The 23,247-nt window shown below is 45.8% G+C and overlaps 1 protein-coding gene across 1 annotated transcript in view; it reads right to left on the bottom strand.

The window, feature by feature from the left end:
- Positions 1-23,247, bottom strand: part of CRLF3 (cytokine receptor like factor 3) — a 637,760-nt gene that overhangs the window by 87,307 nt on the left and 527,206 nt on the right. Inside the window, exon 6 of the mRNA XM_069654959.1 lies at positions 20,735-20,867. Coding sequence (XP_069511060.1) covers positions 20,735-20,867 — 133 coding nt within the window. The remainder of the gene's footprint in view (positions 1-20,734; positions 20,868-23,247) is intronic.

Raw genomic sequence — 23,247 nt, forward strand, 5'->3', positions numbered from 1 at the left:
TGCAGTCGCAGATTTGAAAAATTGCGTCCTTCTCTCATGCACAACACAGAGCTTGGCCGGATATAGAAGCATGTATTTCAGCTTGGCCTGGTGTAATCTCTCCTTGGCAGGGCCAAACCATGCTCTACTCTGTTGCACTTGCAATGTATAATCCGGTTATATTGACAGAGGCTGTGCGGATGCCCGCCCCCCCCTGGAGAATGCGAATATGCGTTCCCTGTCTTTAAAATTCAATATTCTAGCAATGATGGGGTGAGGTGGTGCTCCCGGCTGAGGTTTCCTGGTCAGGGCCCTATGTGCCTATTCCACTGTGAAGCCTTGTGATAACGTTTCAGCTCCAACTTCCTGTAACAACAAGTTTGACATAATCCGTCAAATTTCGGCCCTCCTCTTGTTCTTGCAGGCCAAGAAGTCTTATATCATTCCTGCTTGCTTGCCCTTCCGTGTTCTCCTCGCGGCCTTCCATGCATTTCACCCTTTCCGTCAACTCAGTTACATTTGCCATAGTACCTTCAATGTTTGCCTGGTATTTTGGTGCTGGACTGCCCTTCTGGGCGGGACAAAGACCGATATACAAATGGATATTCCTCCGTTGTGAAAAGTACAGTGAGCAAAAAGCGATGGCTGCGGCCTCTCAATGAGGGAAAAAACAACAGAACAGATTATCATGCCATGTTCTTTCTATAGAGGGGCACCTGCTTGCTTTTTTGTATTTTTGCAAGGAACTTGGGGTTGGTCATTCTAAGTTACATGGGGGAACCCAGAGGTGGACCCCTTGCTCACTGTGCTCAGAGAGGCACAGCTCCACCTCACTGATGAGGGCCAAGCGGCTGAAACAAGTGTCTGGGGTTGCTGTTGGTACTCTTGTTCAAAGGAGGTTTGCACGGCATTTCGTTGCTGGACTGCCCTTGTGGGCGGGACAAACACTGATATGCAAATGGTTATTCCTCCTTTGTGAAAAGTACAGTGAGCAAAAAGCGATGGCTGCCGACTCGCAAAGTGGGAAAAAACACTGAACAGGTTATCATGCCATGTTCTTTCTAGAGAGGGGCGCCTGCTATCTTTGTTGTACCTTGAATGTTCACCTTATTTTCGGTCACCTGCGCCTCCGCCGTATTATCTGCAATCGCACACACATCTCGTCTCAAAAGGCCCACATCAACTATGACCTAGTCTAGAGAATTTTTGTTGGATTCCCACGATATTGGTCGAAATACGTGTCGGCACACTCAGTGACAATAAAGACCTAATGGCACAATATTAGAGCAAGTGTGCTCCTTATTCAACAAATTGTGATCAAACAAATTGAATGAACATCAGAGAATCTTTACAAACTGTGTACGTAGCGTCACTATCGTGGGAATCCAACAAAAACTCTCTAATCCTTCTACCGGGGCATATGAATACTGCCCCATTGGGTTCCGGCAACTGGCTTTTACGTAACACTCTGAATTAGATTAGTTCAGCGCGGTAGCCAAATGTTCCCGGTGCCCTCACCCCTTCTCACACTATGACAGTCTATTTTATTCTCCAGGGAGGCCTTTAGTGCTGCTATGGCTGCCAGTATCACTCCCTTGTACTGCCATCCATCAGGGGCCGCATCTGGCATCTCCAAAAGCTCCTCCATGACTGCACACGGTGCATGCCCCTCCTTTCTTGTATAGTTCTCCATCACAGTTTGTTTGCCCTTCCCCTTGTGTGACTTGCCAGGCATGTATGCTGCTCCTGCTGGCGTTGCGGCGCTCCTTACCTCCTTACAAAATACGTCCCAGGGAGTGCAGCCCCTGCCTCCACGTCCTACGGCCCAATGCGCAAGATAGCGTTATTGTCACAAGCAGTGTTCCTTTTGCACGCTCTGAGCCTGTAGAATGTACAGCGTGCCACAGTCTGCCCCGGTCCGTGGTGCCCGTCTAAGCCCACACTGTGTGTTCCTCCACACTCCTCCTCCAGCCCAAAGGTGAATTCAGAAGCTTCTTGTGACCGTACCGTCTACCGCTCGCAAGCTTGCAGCACACCACTCTGCTTTTGCCTACACAGATCTCAGGATCTTCACTCCACCTGTGGCATGCACGGTGCTGCCGCCGGGTCCTATTCCTCCCCACCGTCGCAGCCTGCACACCTGGATGCTGCCCTGCTCCTCATGGAGTCCCTCCCTGCACTTCTCTCCAGGCTCTTGCCTACTGAGGCAGGCTGTTCGTTCCCTCTGCGGTCACTGTTGCCAGTCCAATCAGGGAGGCAGCTGCCTGACCGTCGCTCTTCGGCAACGTCGCTCGCAGGTAGGCGGAGGGAACGCATCACTCCAACCCACTTCCCTATATCAAGCGCTGGTATTCTACCGTAATGCACAGCGGCGCCGATTGCACCTCTGCTCCAGCAGCTGCTCCAGACTCTCAGCCGGCAGTCTCCTCTGGGCAATACGCCGTTTTCGCACCAGCTTGTTCGGGTCTCGCTGTGGCACGCTCCCGGCTCTCACTGCCGTATCCTCACCTCCATAGCTGGGGACCGCCCTAGATAAGTGCTTCTGGGAAGAGCACCACTGCGCCCCCGCAGTCACCACTTATCTCGGGTTTTCGAGCCTCACCACCCGGCTGGCATCTTAAGTTACTGAAGCTCCTCCGTTTGGGACCACAACTTTGCAGGGAAATCACCTTCTGCCTCTGAACACCGATGATTACTGCCACAGCACTATCTTCCTGTTCTTGTTGCTCGGGTGTGCAAGTATTACAGCAGGTTAAAGATCGGATCAATGTCGACCTTGCAGGAGCTTCCAAGCTTCACGTCCTCACTACATGGCAGTCAGTCACCCCTCCCCACCTAGAAATTTACTTATATGCTGCACAACTAGCTCCCGTATCAGACAGTTGGACTGCAACACAGTCTCCTAAACACTGGGTTGATATTGAACAATCTATAACAGGGATTCCCTTACACGAGTGGTGTTGGTGTTCGCCTGAAACTAGAAAGAAGGAAGTTCGGTTACTCCCATTAACTAAGAACACGTTTGATTACTGGGACAGAACAGCCCGTATATATTCGGGACTACCTTTCCATCTCCCCTTGCACATATATGGAATACATTGGAATTCCCCCCCCCCCCGGGGGAACAAACGGGTAGGTTCTCCCGGTGGATAGAAGGCGGGTTGGAAAGATCGGCCCAATTGTTCGTAAATTGTCAGCCTTTGACAGGTGACAAAATCAGGCTTAGATTGTACGAGATGTGGATAGATATGGTTATATATAGCTTAGACACTGGACGGCTAATATCGAGGAGGCGAATCAGGCCAAAAGGAACACAACCCAGTTTGAAGACTTATTTTTAGGTGACCCTCCCACCCATAAGGTCTCTTCATTATACAAAGTTCTCAACGCCAGTAGGTTTAAACCTCCCCACACACGTATGGCTCAATGGGAAGCAGATCTGTACACTCCAATAGATGAATTGGCATGGTATAATATGTGGACAAGAGCAGGAAAGTCCTCTAGTTGTGTTTAATTGAAAGAAAATAGTTTTACATTGATGTACAGATGGTATCTTACCCCCGGTAGGCTTTTCAAGATGAATCCGGCGTTGCCCTCCAATTGTTGGAGATGCGCACATACCGAAGGCACTTTTTTCCATATCTGGAGGTCTTTTACCTTTATAAATTCTACCACAATCTAGAACCACCCAGAGAAGAAGATACACCAGAAACACCCATCAGTGTACATTCCATAAAAAAAATCTAATGGATACCAGAATTCTACTATCCTTGGAAGAAAATGTAGAGATACCAGAGGCAGACCTAGCCAACCAGCTGGGAATAAAGAGCAGCAAACTTAGGGAAAGCCAACTAAAATCCAAATCTAAATATATGCCGATTATTCAGCAGGGAACCAGCATTTACGCCTTCCATAAGGCAGTTACAAAGGTCACAGAAAGAATTGCAGTCAAGAAGCACACTACCTTTAGGGAAAGCATCAATAACCTCAATACTAAAGACACGGGAGGTGACATTGTGATCCTAAATAGAAGCAATTATATCAAAATGGCTAATGAACATCTGGCAAGTCCAGGATGTTACAAGGAAGTTAACAAAAGTTTCATAACTAACACCATAAAAGACTTGAAAACCCTAGTTTGCAAATGGCACACGAGACAACTGATCGTTGATGACGAAAGATCGCTCCTTATAAATGGCAAACCTAGAATACCAAAGGTACACAAGGAATATACCAACCTTCCAGAAGTAAGACCCATTGTTAGTGGCATTGGCTGGGCCACTGAGAACCTATCCAAATGTATTGATACCATAATCAGACCAGAAGTATACAAATTAGATTCAGACACTATGCATGTGCTAGAAATCATAGGCTAAGTAGAATGGAAAGAACACTACATACTGGCCACCATGGACGTGAAAGCCTTTTATACGTCCATAAAGCACACCTTGGCACTCAAAACTATTGACTTTACCTATAAGAATATCTCAGCATCCCATTACTTAACTATTGGCTTTTGTCTTGAGTAATGATGTTTTCCTTTTCAATGTTTCAACAAACAAAAGGAATAGCGATGGCCACATGTTTTGCACCATCCATGGCTAATCTATTTGTTGGAGAGTTTGAGGACATACATGAATTTAGATATCTCAGAAAATAGTGAAATAGCAGATGTACATTGAAGACATTCTGATCATATGGAATGGAAATGAGGGAGAACTATGTGACTATCTGAATGGCAAATCATTTTAGCCTCCAATTTATAATAGAGATGAGCCGGACAGAAGGAACATTCCTTGATCTATACATTTATGTAGAAGATGGAAACCTCCATACCAAAACATTCTGCATAAAAACTGAGGTTAACGCTATTTTACACGCAGACAGCTGCCACCTGAAAAGCACCATCAGAAATATACCAATAGGGGAATTCACAAGGGCTAGAAGATATTGTATCATAGACAGTACATTCAACATGGAATGTAGCATCACAGAAGAGATTCCTATCCCGAGGCTATCCCAAAGACTGTATAAACTGCTAAAATCAAGGTTAACAACGAACAATGTTTAGAATATCTAACCCCCCGTAATGTAACGAGACCAATGATGAGAGGGATAAAGTGAGAATGATCACTCAATACACAAAAAGCAACCAAACAATTTGGAATATATTCCATAAAAATTGGCATCTACTGAGATTGGATCGGACCTAAGGGACTATATCTCAGAGAAACCAATGATCACTTACACCAAAGCCCCAACCCTAAGAACGAAATTAAGCCCTAGATTTATGGAAACTACCAAACCCAGATTTCAGTCTAGTTTACTAACTGGAAACACTATCAAAGGCTTTTACAAGTGTGGGAACTGTAGTATGTGCAGTTATGCCCTAAACAACATGCACGCTTCTAATACCACCAGTGGAAAGACCATAAAAATACAGAAATTCATCAACTGTAGAACGTCCTATGTAGTTGACATTGTAATATGCTTGTGTAATAAAATATATGTCGGGAGCACAATTTGTGAGCTTCGGGAGTACTTGGGGTACCAAACTACACCAGAATGCAAATCAGCAGAACACTGACAAAACGAGCATGCCCAAGATAAGAAAGAAAACATTGAGTTCTTCGGTGTGAAACAAATCAGACTGGATGCGAGAATGGGAGACCAAGAGACAACTCTACGTCAGCAACAAGCCAAGCTAAACTGTAACCTAAGATCAATATCAGAAGCCCTCAACACTGATAATGAAATGCACCATTTCCTGTGATGTTCTTAATAATATATGGACAAAACCCAAGAAAATGATAACCTTCCCAAATTTCAGGGGACGGAACACAGCATACATATCAGGTGATGACCAAAAGAATGCTACTTGCTATGGACTAAAACGTACACGACTAAAGATGTCCACACCATTAAAGGACCGCACCATATCACATCAAAGCTCCAGGGACTCACAAACGATACTATCAACTACAACCCACAGCACAACAGCATGCTTTGACATAATCACTATGTCTTCAATATATCTGGACCAGAGGTGTCTTGACTATACGCAAACTGGACTGAACCATAACTCAGACCAAGCTAGACTGGATTAGGAACCCAATGGACACTCATGCAAACTCAGACTGTACACAGTATAAAATTATGGGATTGAACTGAATAACACCAACCACACAGACCTGCATCGGCTGCCAGTTCATAACTAATGTATTATTACAGATGAGACTCATACGATATTTTCACCAAATGCCACCATTGGTAATATAATATTCCTTAAAGTTCATTGTGTAAATGAAACAACTAGCTGGAACCAGCTCTCTATCACAATAATATGTTGTGTTACTGGTAATATATGGGACTTACGCGATTAATTACTAACATGCCATTAATGGCTTCATAACGTGCTGAAATTCGTGAATTTTGGACACCTGTATGAACTAAAATAAATAGCTGGATTCACTTCTGCACCAGTTTTTGCCAGTCTCCCTTCAATTTAATTAATAGGCTATCATATTATACGCTTAAATGAGTTTCCTTGGACTAAACCATTGATTTAACTAAAGTAATTGAGCTTGGGAGGATGGTGTCATGGCCACTGGGCAAGAACCAAAAGCTCCACTACATAAAAGGTCCAGTTTGGCACCAGGCTCATGAGAAAGTGTGCTCTGCATACTTTTATTCTGGTGCACGTGCTGTTTTTTCCCCTGCAGGTCGGGCGTGGCCATAGGAGCCTCCAGGTCAGACGTGGCCATAGGAGTGAATGGGGCCGCACGAGCAGCATTGTCTAGGAGTGGCAGGGTGGGGCCACGAGTCAGAACAAATGGGCGTGGCTGGGACCAGGCTATTTAAGCCTGCTCCACCTGCATGCAAGCGCGTTGCGTTAATCTGCTTATAGCAGCGTAACGCTCACCGCCGCCTGAAGCACATCCTTACCGAATTCTAGCAACAACCACAGTCCGAGAGCATCCTTACCTGATACCGGCTCCCAGCCACAACACTTACTCGGGAGTCCACTTTCGGCCAGCATCATCGCAGATCCAGGCATCCTTCACCCCCCGGCAGATCTTCGGATAACAGCATTCCAGTCCGTCATCGCAAGACAATCCCTGCAAGAGAAAAAGACACAACAAGGTTAGAAAAGCGATAAAGACATTACGCTAAGGTCGTGCTTAGACCATCCCTCGCGCTTGACCTTAAAACCAAACTTACCACCTATTGGGACATCGTGAACCCCCTTTTCTTCCATTGGAGCTCGCTTCTTGCACCGCAACTACCGCTGGGCCTCATATCACCTATTGGGGAAAAGGAAAGACATTACAAAAGATACGGACAACAATCAAAGAAAGACATTACAAAAGGATACAGACAAGAATCATTATTGAAAGGATACTTACCTTTGGAGTGGTTCAGCCACAGCCAGTCTGGGCTGCCACGCACATGGACCAGTGAAGAAACTCGGTCTATCTAAAGCGCCCCTGCAGTGAGAAGCAGGACAGAGAGCTCGCCATCATAATTAAACAGGTGATTCTATATGGGTCTATATGGGTCGGCGCATGCTCACCACATTCTGTGAAGAAGGGTTCGAGGGGGACCACAGTCATATCCACAGTCATATCACAGCATTCTCACGGCCTCTCATACTCTTGCAGGGGCAGTGCCAACAACCAGCGCAGTCCACAACACAAGAGCAGGGGAAGAAGCCTGACCAAGGGGAGCCAATTCCAAGAAGGGCTGCAACCGTGCCCCAACTTCCCCGCAGAGACCAGGTGAGCGTAACAGAACGCAAAACCTCTCCGAATCTCTGCCTGGGCGTTATAGAAACCTCGGAAACAGACCAGTTGGGGGAACTACGGGCAGAAGTTCATGCCTCCAGACAAGAAACCAATGCCTTAAGAAGGGACCTTATTGTAGCTCGAGAATGAACTGACGACTTGGCAAGACAAATGCTTCAGACCCACGCAGGTCAGGTTCCACTACCTGGGCTTGCCCAACCTCCTATGCTGCAGCCATCACCACCAGTTCAAGTGGTGCTTCCAGGTGCAGTGCCAATGGCCCCTCCCGAACGCTTTATTGGCAACCCCAATAGGTACGCTATATTCATGAACCAATGTCACCTCCACTTTTTGTGCCGGCCTGGGGCTTTTCCTAACGATAGCGCAAGAGTCGCCTTTGTTCTTTCATATTTGGGAGGCAGCGCAGCAGACTGTTTGATACCATTAGTAAATCAGGATGACCCTCTACTCCGAAACTTTGGGGAATTCCAGTAGGAGATGGAAAAATTGTTTGCTAGGCACGCTCAAGGACAAGCCCTGGACAATGAACTATTGTCACTCAGGCAGGGAAACCAAGATTTGCTGACCTATATCGCTACTTTTAATCATCTTGTAGCACAGACAAACTGGCCAGAAGAGAAGAGGGCCACACTCTTATCGGGGATTGCGTGGGGTGTTAAAGGATGTTCTAGCCCAAGTGGTCAATCCCCCTGAGTATTGTGCGGAATACATCACCCTGACTGTGCAGCTTGACCATAGGGTGCAGAATCAAAAAATGGATCGCACAAGATCCATTTTGAAGGGATGAAGGGAGGTCGGTCTATATGCGACTCTGGGACAACCTAACCAAAATCCACGAACAAAACAAACCAATGCAGATCGGGGGATTACGGAGTCCTATCTCCAAGGCTGAGAGAGAAAAAAAAGACAACAACAACTCTGTTTATAATACGGAAGAGCAGGATATTTTTTCTGGGAATGCCCGGTAAAACCCCCCAAGAAAATAGTTGGTGCAACGGACAATGGCAACGAAGAAAAGGAACAAAATCCGAAAAACTCCAATGCCCGACAAGCGTAGGGGTCCACTTGTAGAGCGAAAAGAAGGAATCTGTACAGACCTCACATCTGGTATGTTAGGGAGAATTCTCTCTTTAGGCTGAATTTCCTAACCTAGTGAGTCCCCCAGCAGCTTTGCTGGATTTCTGGAGTTGTTTTTTTCCTCCTGCCAAGAGTGAGACTCTTTTTCTCCCACTCTTGGACATGATTTATGGTATTCCTTTGACTGGTAATGTGTTTTATGGGCTATGGGGTCCTTTACTCCATAGGGTCTCATGTGTTTTTCCTATGTGTGTTACATAGCACCCTCTGTGCAGTAACACAGGGGTGTCATAGTGACACCCCACCATAGACTCCATACTACTGTCTCCCAGGGCATGTAAAGTCACCATTGGCTTTACTAGTCCCAAATTATTAACAGAAACCAGTACAAACCATCATATTGTGGACGTACTGGTCGGGGCAATTCGATTGCCCCGGGGTCTGTTAGTCGAGGGGGCACGTCTCCGTCCCCCCTGATCGAGTTTTGGCTGGTGGCAGTGGAAACTACTTTTTATATTCGACCGCGAATATTTTCCTATGGGATTTTCCCATTGTTCGAGGCTACCAACTTTAATTATTTAATTCTCATAGCCTCGAACATACCGCCGGTTTATTTAATTAATATTAATTTGCCGGTTGGTATTTTTTGCCAAGACTCGATTCTAAAATGGCGTTTGTGTTCTCTTCTGTGACTCCAACCCAAGTCGAGCCCTTTGTTCCACTTTTTGACGGGCTTCTCCACAGAAGCCTCCAAAAGTGGTGCCACTCTGTCTGGGTACCACAGGGGATGTGGGAGGGGGTTTAGGCACCCTGGACTGAGTTACCTTGGTAACTCAGGTCGCACTCTTGTGTGATTGGCCCAAGTGGTGAGCCGGCCGGCTCACCACTTAGCATGTTTGAGTGACAACTAGGCTGAGTGAATGGGGGTTTTCTGCATAAAAGCAGGGCTTTGGGGACTGGAACTTCAGAAGGCGCCACAGGACCTGAAAATCCGACGAGGGAGAAGCTGAGCCGACCTACCACAACGTCACCACCGGTGGAGCCCTGCAGAACCGACTCACCACTTCCTGACGACCGAGAAGATCTCCCGGCTGGAGAGGCTTCTTCCCCTGACTGGTGGGCACAACCAGTTTACCTTCCTTTCTTTGCACCCCAGCCCGGTTTGTGGTCGAACTGTACGTGCCAAGCACCCCGGCGGCCGGATAGCCACTCACCACTGAACCGCAAATCAATGGACCGCTCCTTGTACCTGAGAAACTCCGCGGCTGGTTTCTTCCCTGGCAGTGCAACGGACTCCTGTCTTCCTCCACGACGAGATCCCCTCTTACCCTGGACGAAACACCGACTTGCACCCGCTGCCAGGAACAACTGCCCCCGCTGGAGCGTTCTCACCACTTTAAGGTACAGTGTCCGCCAGGCCTCCCTTTCTAAAGATTGCTACAAGGTAATAATAACCCCTTAACCTTCTGGACTGGGCTGGCCACCTTGACCCTCTAACTGGTCCCTTTCTTTGGTCCAACTCCTTTTTGAACCTTTACAAGACTTTTGTGCACTGCAACCATGTGACCTTGGACACATTTAGTTTGGATCCTCTGAAAGTGGATCCGGCCGCTTGAACTCTAACTTCACGGTTTTACTTTGCCTTTCCCTCTTGTTATGTTCTGATAAAATTGTTGGGATCTGTTTCAACTTGTTCTCTGCTCTTCTCTCCCTTTTTAAAACAAACTATTAGAGTGCCATCTACGTTAAGCGCTCACCGCTGTCTGAAAATAAGTGGGGCTTTACTTAAGACTTGTCTAATATTCTTTTAAGGGAGTGTATATCTTTTAGTGACCGTGTTTTTGAATTGCTTAGTATTAGTGCCTGTGTGTTTTTCTAGATGTGGTTTTAAAGAAATAATTATATCTCTTTTACACCAAGCCCTGGTCAGTGTTTACTTGTTCTACTGTGTTCTCTTGACCTATTGTGAATACTCTGTATACTGCCTAACTCTTCTTGAGGGAAGTCTGACTGCTCAGCCACAGCTACCAAGTAAATCTGTGTGGTACAGACTGCTACCAAGTGGGTTTACTGCCAAACACCTGTAGTCCTAAATCTTTTGCAGTGGTCCCAGAGGGAACTGCGCAGGTTTCTGCCTAACATGGTCATCCCGGTACTTTTGTTCAACCGCCAACAACTGTCAAAGGTACATGCCTTGGAGGCATATATTGATAGCGGAGTGGTAGGAAATTATATTGATCAAGATCTGGCTGCATGAATAGGCCTTCCTCTCCAGCAAAAGCTAAAATCGGTAAACGTCACAGCAGTGGATGGTTCTCAGTTGTCATCCGACCCAGTTACGCAACATACCGAAAAAGTAATGCTGATGTTTCAGGGTGGTCATCGGGAAGACATCCCTTCGATCTCATTGGAGCTCCCCAGTTCCAGATGATCTTAGGAATGCCTTGGCTGGAAACTCACAACCCTAGGATCGACTGGCGAAAACGAGTGCTGACCTTCCCTCAAGAATGTGCAAACATCAGCTACCATAAAAATGTGAAGAGACGGGAACTCAAGGCAAAATCTATCCTGGGGTTCTCTGTTTCCCTACCCCCTGAATATCTGGATTACCAGGATGTGTTCCAGAAGGAGCAAGAAAACATCCTGACTCCACACTGACCTTACGACTGCCAGATCGATCTGGTGTCCAGCACACAAATTCCCTGCAAGTGAATTTACGCTCTAACGGAGCAAGAAAACCAGCATCTGAAATCTTACCTGGATCAGTACCTAGCTAACGGCTTCATCCGCCTGTCTAAGTCCCGTGCCTCCTCGGCTCTCTTTTTTCATACCAAAGAAAGAGGGCGATTTAAGAACTTGTATAGATTATAGAGTGCTTAAACAAATCACGGTAAAGAACAGATACCCCATGCCACTCATCCTGGAGCTTCTAGATCAGGTGAAGAATGCTCAAATTTACACAAAACTGGACCTCCGAGGAGCCCATCACCTTGTGAGAGTTAAAAATGGAGACAAGTGGAAGACGGCGTTCCTAACCAAATATGGGCTTCGAGTATCAGGTCATGCCTTTTGGATTATGTAATGCACCGGCGGCGTTTCAATTCTTTATGAACGATGTGCTTCATGAATTACTGGACTTTGCACACTCGTCTACATAGATGACATTCTTATTTACTCGGCTTCCAAGGAGGACCACGTCAGCCATTAAAGAGCAGTTTTGGAAAAGCTTCGACAACATCGGCTGTTTGCCAAATTAGGAAAGTGTTTCTTCCATGTTACAGAGGATGAATTTTTGGGCTTCATGCTCACACTATGAGGGGTACACATGGACAAAAGCAAGGTGGATGCTATCCTTCAATTGCCATCACCAACATCCACGAAAGGAGTACAGAGTGTGCTCGGATTTGCCAATTTTTTCGTCGGTTTATTCCAAGGTTTTGCAAATAGTTCATCCAATTAACTCCCTGTTGAGAAAAAAATCAGAAATTCTTCTGGTCTCCTGAAGCGGAGACCGCCTTCCAGGAGCTGAAACTTGCCTTCACCACAGCACCAGTTCTTCGACACCCTTGACCAGACCTGCCATACGTGGTCGAAACAGATGCCTCCAACGTAGCCACAGGAGCGGTATTATCGCAAAAGAGCCTTAACACGGGGTAATTACATCTCATAGCATTTTGGTCCCGTACGTTTTCTATGCCAGAATTGAACTATGCAATCACTGACAAGGAACTGCTAGCGATTAAGGGAGCCTTCAAAATATTGAGACACTATCTTCTGGGAGCAAGACACATGGTCACAGTTATCACAGATCACCGTAATCTACAATACTTGAAGACTGCCAAGGCCCAATCCCCACGCCAGGTTTGCTGTGCTCTCTTCTTTGCAGAATACGATTTTGTCATTACTTACAGACCAGGAGTACTCAATGGGAAAGCAGACGCTCTGTCACGCATGAGTGAGGACAAAGAAGCTTTTACCACATTTGAGCCTGTGGCCATCATTCCCGAAGAACGGATCCAAAACCAAATCGCTGCAACCGCCTGTTTGGACGACTTGAAAACCATTCTCCAATCATGGATGAACCAAACAGCACAACAGGAGTGGCTAGCTAGAGGCGACCAATACACCACCCTTCCCCCCAAACTTCTCCTCCTTCCCCTTCCCATGCACTTGCGCGATCTGAATGACACCTGACCTAGTAGGATCGTTGTCTGTCTTCCCTCTGTTTCCCCTCCTTTGTCTCATCACGCCTTGAAACACTTGTGTATAGGCGTGTTACAAATGCCATATCATATCATATCATATCATACCCTATTTTCAAGGGAGACTATATATTCAGGACAGGACATTACAAGACCAGATAATGGCAAACTACCATGAATCATTAGTGGAAGGACACCCAGGGATCGCCAAGGCTCAAGCTAAAATACAAAAGGGCTGTTGGTGGCCAACCTGGAGAAAAGACATTGCCCAATTCATTGCGACCTGTGGTGTCTGCGTGCAACACAAATCTCAGAAGTTAAGTCCAGCAGGGTTACTACGTCCCTTGACTGTACCACCAGCACCATGGCATATGCTGTCTATGGACTTTATCACTGATCTTCCTCCCTGCAACGGATTTAACACGATCCTGGTTATTGTAGACCTATTCTCCAAGATGGCCTATTTTATTCCATTAAAGGGGTTTCCCACTGCTTCTGCCCTTGTGTCATGGACCCTGCCCCTAATAGGCAAGCCATGTGGGCTGCGCCACGAACTTCCATCATGGCCTTAAAGGCCTCACCAACTCGCTCAAGGCTCTTGGAGCCAGTCCTGGCGCCGTTCATGTGTGAAGCAAAAGAACTTGAGAACTGGGCTTGGCAATAAACTTTGGCACAACATGGATGCCCCCGCATAGCTCAGTCCTAGAACCGGGCTATGCGGTCTAGTCTTTTAAGTGTGGTCAGACCTAGGGGTACCTGGGATAGCTGGGGTTATATAAGCCACGCCCAGCCTGAGAAACACGCTTCGCGTTACTCTGCACTTGCAGCGTGACGCTCACCACGTTCAGCTCAAATCTTCACCAGCATTCCGGAGCCGGTTACCTGCAAGAACAAGAACACTGTTAGTCTACACTTACCTATGAGTGAATCTTGCTCCTGTCCTCCGCTCCTGGGTCCTGAGAATCTTCCATCTCGGCGACGTTCCCTCGATCTTGAAGAAGCCGCAACCTGGGAAGAAAGGGAACGAAAAACAGCATTAGTAAGCGTTCATTCTTCAATACTGGAAATAGACAAAATATCGCACACTTGCCTGGGTTTAAATCGCCCTCGGCCCACGTCCACTTCGGGCCATAAGAACGACCTGCAAGAGAGAAGAAACACTGATTAGCACACAAAAGATCAAGAAGGCGGTGCAGGCTACGCTTTACTCACTGCGCTCCATCTTCTCAGCAGCATCCTTTCGGGGACATTGCAGCGGACTGCAAGGAACAGAGAACAAACAGGTCAGCATAAGAAAAAGGCACATAGCGCCGCGCATTGCGCTTTCACTCACCATCTCGTGCGCAGCCCCAAGCAGCATGGCACCACTAGAACTCTGCTTGCGCCTAAGGAAGAAGGAGAGACATGAATAGGGGACATTGCAAAGTAAAGGACAAAACTGCCAAACCAGCAGTCTTACCTGGACAAACTGAAGTCACAGCAGGTCTGGACTCGGAGGGCCCGCACCAGTGAGGCAACTAGGTTGCGACGCGCCCATCCAACAACGCACCCCTGCAAAGAGAAGCAGGACGGAGAGCGCAACATACAATAAAGCAAGGTGAGGAGAGCACTAGGGGGTAGTTGGCTCCAGGCAGGAAGAGACAATAAGATAAACCCAAATTCCTGTGTTTTCAGACCCGGTACTCAGCCGAACAAGAGTCCAAGACAGGGGGTTCAAGGTCGGAAGTGGTCCAACCAGACTGAGTGGCGTCCCGGTGGATATCAGGGGAGCGCTACACCTTGCCACAGTGTTTTTGGAGCAAATTGTCAAGTTACACAGTTTCTCATCAGTATTGATCTCAGATTGCGGAACACAATCCGTTTCAGCACTCTGGAAGAGGTGCTGCAAAATAGCCAACATTGATCTCCGGTTATCCACGGGTCATCATCCCCAAACCGATGGTCAAACCAAACGGACCAACCAGACCTTGGAGCAATACCTTAGGTGTATGTTACAACAAACTGAGGAGTCCTGGAAAAACATCCTTTGGTTGACCGAATTCGCCTACAGTAATTCCATCCACGCTAGCACCGGACAGACCCCATTCTACACAGTGCATGGTCGACATCCTCAAACGTCCACTTTTGATTCACTCGACGAATTAGAAATGCCAGCAGTTACAACCTTGCACAAAACTATCACTCAAACCCTCAAAGAAGCAGCTGAAAATCTGACCAGAGCCAAAGAACAACAGAAAAAATGTGCAGATCGACACCAAAAAGGGGCTCCACATTATCAGGTCGGGGATAAAGTTTGGTTGGCATCCAAGAACATTCCCTTGAAAGGACCACAAGCCTTCCGTCCCAGGTACCTGGGACCTTATCCCATCAAAGTCATAATTAACCCTGCTGCCATGAAATTGGATTTACCATCTAATATGCGGATACATCCGGTGTTCCATGTTTCTCTCTTGAAACCAATGAAACCAGGTACTCGGATTGAGGCACCACCCGAGCCCGACATCATAGAAGGAGAACCGGAATACGAGGTCAAGACTATTCTGGATTCCAAGTGCGATCTAAACTGTATTACCTTATAGACTGGAAAGGTTATGGACCTCAAGACCATAAATGGGAACCTAGTGAATTCGTCCATGCTCCACGAGTAATCAGACAATTCCATCGCAACAGCCCCTCCAAGCCAGAACCAGGAGGAAGAGCACCCGTGAGAGGGGCCTTGAGGGGGGAGTGCTGTCATGGCCACTGGGCAAGAACCACAAGCTCCACTACATAAAAAGGAGCATGAGAAAGTGTGCTCTGCACACTTTTATTCTGGTGCACATGCTGTTTTTTCCCCTGCAGGGCCTACATGTGCCTCCAGGTCGGGCGTGGCCATAGGAGTGAATGGGGCCGCATGTGCAGCATTCTCTAGGAGTGGCAGGGTGGGGCCACAAGTCAGAACAAAGGGGCGTGGCCGGGACCAGGCTATTTAAGTCTGCCCTGCCCGCATGCAAGCGCTTCACATTAGTCTGCTTATAGCAGCGTAACGCTCACCGCCGTATGAAGCGCATCCATACCTGATTCCAGTAGCAACCGCAGTCGGAGCGCATCCTTACCTGATTCCAGCAGTGACCGCAGACGGAGCGCATCCTTACCTGATTCCAGCAGCAACCGCAGTCGGAGAGCATCCTTACCCGATTCTGGCTCCCAGCCACAACACTTACTCGGGAGTCCACTTTCAGCCAGCATCATCGCGGATCCAGGCATCCTTCACTCCCTGGCTGCTCTTCTGATAACAGCATTCCAGTCCGACATCGCCAGACAATGCCTGCAAGAGAAAAAGACAAAAGAAGGTTAGAAAAGCGATAAAGACATTACGCTAAGCTCGCGTTTAGACCAATCCTCGCGCTTGACCTTAAAACCAAACTTACCACCTATTGGGACATTGGGGCTCGCTTCTAGCACCGCAACTAGCGCTGGGCCTCATATCACCTATTGAGGAAAAGGAAAGACATTACAAAAGATACGGACAACAATCAAGGAAAGACATTACAAAAGGATACGGACAATAATCATTATTGAAAGGATACTTACCTTTGGAGTGGTTCAGCCACAGCCGGTCTGGGCTGCCACGCACATGGACCAGTGAAGAAACTCGGTCTATCTAAAGCGCCCCTGCAGTGAGAAGCAGGACGGTGAGCTCGCCATCATAATTAAACAGGTGAGACTATATGGGTCGGCACATGCTCACCACATTCTGGGAAGAAGGGTTTGAGGGGGGCCACAGTCATATCACAGCATTCTCACGGCCTCTCATACTCTTGCAGGGGCAGTGCCAACAACCAGCGCAGTCCACAACACAAGAGCAGGGGAAGAAGCCTGACCAAGGGGAGCCAGTTCCAGGGAGGGCAGCAACCGTGCCCCAACGTCCCCGCAGAGACCAGGTGAGCGTAATAGATAGCACAGGGGCAACGTACTCACCTTGGAAACAAGACGACGCAGAGATAAATAACCAAATAAAATTACAAGCTGTTCAAAAATGACAATTTCTCTAGACACAAGACCTTACATTATACGGAGAGACTGAACCCCTCAAAGATTAAAGGTGTTTACCTTTGGAAGTGCAATTTTTGGAATACATTTTTGGGGATTTTCACCTGCGATCGCAGCAATTTATAAACATCCAGTGATGAGGATGACGTCACCACGGTGCAACGGGTGACATCATTGCGTTTACAGCCCGTTCTTAGCCACTTTTAGGATGGCGGCAAACCAGCAACTAGCGGAACACTGCCATCCTGAAAGATTTCCAGCCCTAGAAAGAACTAAGCACACTTTACCAGGTAAGACAGCCTCAATGCATAAATGAAACTTGCTGGTCAAAGTTTAACTTATTTGTATATGGGACTTTTCCCGAATTAATCACTTTCATATATAGTCTTAAACCTGTCAGTCCCAGGACTTAGCTTGTCTTTGGATTTAAACCACCTTACCATTTTCTTATATGTTTAAAACATCAACTAAACAATATTAATGAAAATGGCCCCATTAGTATAATTGGCACAATATGGGATTTTTAACTGCCTTTAAAAGCTAACCTTTGACATTAAATGTGGGCCACATTTCATTGCAAATCCACCCTACAAGAGGGATACTAAGTCAGGAACTGTGAATGGGAGACCCCAACAGGCTCTGCACTAATAATTGAAGGTAAGCTGCAGCCAAGTAGCTGAACACACTATTGCCATTTTTGGAATCTTATCTGATGTTCGATAACTTACTGCAATTCAATCCTACATTTTTACAGATACAATCAGATACAGCTCTTTGCTCATCCGCCTCCAACTCCCTCGGGGTCAGTCGCTTCTCCAAGCAACGATTTGGTGGTAGATCTATTTCTTCGGCTGGGGCCACCCTCTGGAACAGCCACCCTGCTTCCATGTAACTTGAGGAGAACCATCTCAGGTACCGGAGGCACCTCAAAATCTTTCTCTTTGCTTCTGCTTTCTCTCCTCCTCTCCCCTGCTGAATTTCCTGGCTGAAACTGCACTGCCTTACTGGCAACCCCCGCACTTGGAGACTGTTTTCTGTATCCCTTTAGTCCCCCTACCAGCACTTGACACCTGATTTCTGCACTTACATTTGCACTCGCCACCAGCTGACAGTACTTTACTTATTGCTATTTATTCTTATCATTCCATATACTGCACTGTCCCCTCCCCCCTTGCCCCCACGCACTTTCCCCCTTCCCATGCACTTGCGCGTTCTGAATAACACTTGGCCTAGTAGAATCGCTGTCTGTCTTCCCTCTGTTCCCCCTCCCTTGCCTCGTCGAGCCTTGAAACACTTGTGTATAGGTGCACATTTATTTTTTTATTTATTGTGTATTAGCCAAGAACATTTCACTTTTCACACATCACACAACAAAAGCAAAAAAAAGAAAAACCAACATAACACGTAAAATAACATCATACAGCAAAGAAACAAAATTCCCTTATTTCATAGTAAGAGTCATACAAAATTCACGATAAAACAACAAATCATTTCAAAGACTAAGTGAAAATAATTAAAACATTAAAACATTTCCTTTTACCCCCAGTCTTAAGTCAATACCTCTGACTCTGTTCGTCCCCTTTACAAATTGATACCTCAGCTTCCACACTTAATGGTCAGTTTTAAGGCCCTCAAGATAAATACAACTTCTGCTGTAAGAAACACTTCATTACCAGAAGCAAGTCTTTCCCAGATTGCGAGGGAATTCATACTGTCAATATTATAGACAAATCTACTACATCTAAGAGCCCTAAGAGCCCAGGTTCCTGGGCAATCAATCATCACATGTTGGATTGACTGCTTAGAGCCTAACTCGCATCCCTGACAAATATCTGTAGGACAAGTACTCCTATCTCGCAGATATTGAATTTCCAATGTTGGAAGTATAGGCGCGTTATAAATGCCATATCATATTATGCATGGATGAATTTATGAAATGTAGATTTAAGACAACTACCCATGAGACCCAGTGATTCGACTAAATATGAGGTCATTCATAGCTAACCGTTTGTAGCTTTGTGCAATCACCTTATTGTGGAATGATTAGACTGACCAAAATGCCTTTGCATTTCCCTAGAAATCGAAGTCAAATTCACAATACTAGGATTCTATGGAAACCTCACTAACCAGTACTATTAAGAACTAAGACAATATGATTTTGGAATGAAATGATAATCCTGAATACTATAGGTAAGACTCAATTAAGCTTTAATCAAACATTTCCGACATTACATGACCTAACACATGTGTTACCCAACCAGACCTACCTAACACAACTCTACTTTCCTTTTCTGCCCTTCTTTTCCCCTCGTCTACAAACAGTGAAAATTGTTTCTCAAACTTTGAAACCTAGTTGCAAAGACCAGGATATACAACTTTGAATGGAAACGTGTATGCATTGAATAATATTAAATTAACCTTTGTTAAACATTGGACAAATGTATTTGGGTTGGAATTATGAAGAATTGTAATAATTGCATCATACTCATGATACCATACAATTTATATCATTACTGTACCTGTGCCTTGTGAAATCCCTGGGGAAGGGTGAAACAATTGCATGTGCCTCCAAATGGAGCATGCTGGCACCTTGTAAAGAACTGTAAACTGGCCTCACTTTGGTTTAGAACCAATTAAAAAGAAATTATATTCACATTTCATTTATGGGAACTCCTACTTTAAACCAAAAAGCTAGGCGCAAGTAACCCAACAAACCCACAATTTTAACCATGCAATTCATTTGCACAATCTTTGCACTAGTTTAGGGACCACACATACCAAAAGAGCAGAGTCATCTGCAATTAAATGTCCTAGGATGTTGGGGGGGGGGGGGAATTAAGACAGCCATTAAGAGGCAGGATGAATAGATTAAAGTTGTAGACATATAAATTCACACAAAGGTCGAAATTAAGGGACCCCTCCCCCTGAGCGATCTGTATATCAAGAAGTGGCAAAGACCTTATTTTGGCAGCCCTGATCAATAGACATGTCCCTTAGGTTGACATGTACTGATGGCAGGCCCTGGAGAGGGAATCTAGAGCCCTCCTGTGCAGGGAACTGTTGAAAGCTGTCAGTGGGAGGAAATAGCGACCATACTGTGTTTCGAGAGCTTTGTGGTGTATACTTGCAGCAGGAGGCAAGGACTAGCAGGCAAGGGTAGCAGACTCCGAGATGTTCAGAGATACAGTGGTAGGAGGAGGCCACACATTTGCTTGTCGAGGGGGGGCAAGGGAGCTTAAGGACAATGAGATGTTGGAAGGATGAAGCGAATGGTGGATTAGCAATGTACTGAGTGATAGTCTCGGCACTTTATTGAATGGAGAGTCTGCTGACAATTGCATAGTCAAGACTTTGTATGGTGATCTGGGGTAAGCTAAGGACGCCTAAACATTGCTGGACAACATGAAAAACATTAATACAAATACTAAAAATATGACGCAACTGTTCATCTTTTTCAAAATATTTGCAAGAACAGTAATAATTTCACAGCAATGTTCTGTGGCTAATGTGAGAAACCTACAGGACGGCACTTGAAAACAAATATAACATCCATCAACTTTCCCTGCAATCAACATTATCTTCAATCATCAACTTTCCCTGCAATTAATCTAATGTTCACATTCGATGGTATGTACTTACCTAAATGTTAATGTCTGCCCACAAAAGTAGGTTGGAGCTTTGGAGTAGAGAACCCCATCAGAAGGGGAATCATTTCTGAGTGTGATGTTTCTTCGACTGCTCAAACTGTAACCTTCAACGCCAGTTGTCCACTCTTTAAAAAGAAATGCATACAATTACTCTGCGTGGGCATTTTGTACTATGCACCCAAGTTTACCATATCACAACTTGAAACTTTCGTAAAGAGCCTAACTTTAACAACTAAAATAATAACGATATATCTGGTCTCTTTATACCCACCTCCTTTCTCAGGTTGTGTTGCTCTGACGAAGGTCCTTAGGGATAGTACAGTTAAAAAATAAAACAATGCAATGTGTGCACCAGCAGGGTGGAGCTCCTCCAAGCATGCCTTACCCCGCACCGCCTTTCATCCCCCTTTCATCCCCCTGGCTCCTGATGACACCCAGTAGCTGCTAGCTGGATGGATGGATGTCTGGCGAAGTGGTAAGAGCTCAAACTATTTGCGAACATAACGGCTGTGCGTTCATGGTTGTGTCACCATTTCAAATGTATTTTCCTGGTTGTGAGCGCTTCAGCCAGGAGGCCAGGCAAACAGTGCGGTGGGAGTAGTAAGAGTAGGCGATGTTCTTTATGAAAAAGTATATTTTTCTAAAAAGGAGAGTTCCATTTTATTTTCAACAAAAGAAGCTATTATTAGAACTGGTGGTTCAGTGCATGCTGTGTGCCCTCCTTTCAGAAACTAGAAGGCCTGTGAACCTGTTGATGGGGAAATAGCAATATGCTAAACTGACCTAACACCATTTTCACTCCAATTAATGTATGCTTCAGCATATTTGTTTGACCTTCCAGTGGAAAAATAGTGCTTGCACAAGCATTTGACCTGGCAGTAGTGATGGCTACACTGGATTGATTTAGAAAAGCGTGTTGGTATTTTTATTGGGGGAGTTTACAACTAAAACACTGCATGTTGGGAGGATGGAGACAGCAAACACTTCTCCATCAAGGTATGGCCGCAAGGATTTCAGTCTCGCTAGAAATAAATTGCAGAATATCCATCCCATAAAGGGGTACTTCTAATTCTCTGTTACAAGCTGAATGGAAAGGGGAATCTTGCGTCAGTCTAGTAGAATCTTCAAAGATAGGATGATTAGAAATCAAGAGATTGCTACAAGCCAATTCCCCCAATGCCCTACAATGAAAAGATCTCACTACATTCCTGGCGCCAGCAGATCTAGGGTACTGGGCAAACCACCCCAATGGTTACAGAGCTAGGAATGTGAAAGAGCGAGTGGTAAGATGGCTAAACATAACCTTCTGTGGTGTGGATCTACGTTAAAATAACGAAAAAAACCGAGTCCCAAAACATGATTATTTTTTTAGAATTTCGAAAATATTTTTTGTGGTTTTGCACTTTTTCCCCCTTTTTTAATGCTTCAAACTCTTTCTTTTGATCAATCGGGGACAGCTGGATCCTCGGGCCTTGCAGCCGTGTGAGTTTCCACAGCAATATCTGCACGTGTATATCACTGGGAATGCAATGGAAGCCCTGCTGCATTATGGAACGTGAAACGCCTGCTCCTGTGAGGGATGCTTTGGACTGGACTGCTGCAGCTGTTCTTCGTTGAAAAATAAGGATTACCATGAAAAGACTGAAAAAAAAATCCTAATGGGAAACCCATTTAATTTATGGTCTTATTTTTTCAGTCTTTTCATGGTAATCCTTATTTTTCAACGAAGAACAGACCCCCCGCCTTCCTCCCCACTTCCCCCTTCCGTCACCTATACCCTTACCCCACCCCACATCTACATATTATAAAAAATGTACAAAAATACTTAACAAATTCGACATAATAAATGTGGTCATTTCTCATTAGGTATTTTTGGATTTGATTATTTCTGTGGATACCGAAAAATAATCCCATGTCCAGTCTGACTGGAGCATCCAGTGACCTTTTCTAAAGAGTCATCATTTTGCTTCCTCGCTGCTGCCATGACCAGCTTTTCGTGAGACATTTTGTGGGTCATCTTTCAAACTCAAGAACACTTTTGTTGTCACCCACCCATCTCCAAGGACTATTCTTGCAGACCCTGCTGCAGGACTCAACAGCGTAACCAAGACTAAATCCATACACCAGAACCCACCTCAGCACCTGCGATTCATGGCCTTCAACCTCTTTCAGCAGCCTGGTCCACCTCTTGTCCTTAATTCAGGTGCTTCATGCCTTGGGGTTTGGGGTTATGTCTATAGTCCTGATTCCCAAGAACACCGCCCCTAACTGCAACTTCCACTGCAGTCTGAATTCAATTTTCTTTTCCTGAGACTGTGGTCATCGAACTTGGGTAAGGATCGCCTCTGTTGGGGTCATCTCCAGCTGGAAGAGAGCCTCATCTGCAGCTATCCGTAATTCTGGTAACAGTTACAAGTATTTTTCCTATAAACAAGCAGGGCCCAACTATCTGTGTCACTTTAAAGTCAGTGGACAAACATTTCTAATTTTCTAAACAACAGTTCT

Source organism: Ambystoma mexicanum, chromosome 3q (assembly GCF_040938575.1).
Source record: "Ambystoma mexicanum isolate Mex_15411 chromosome 3q, UKY_AmexF1_1, whole genome shotgun sequence".
Taxonomy (NCBI): domain Eukaryota; kingdom Metazoa; phylum Chordata; class Amphibia; order Caudata; family Ambystomatidae; genus Ambystoma; species Ambystoma mexicanum.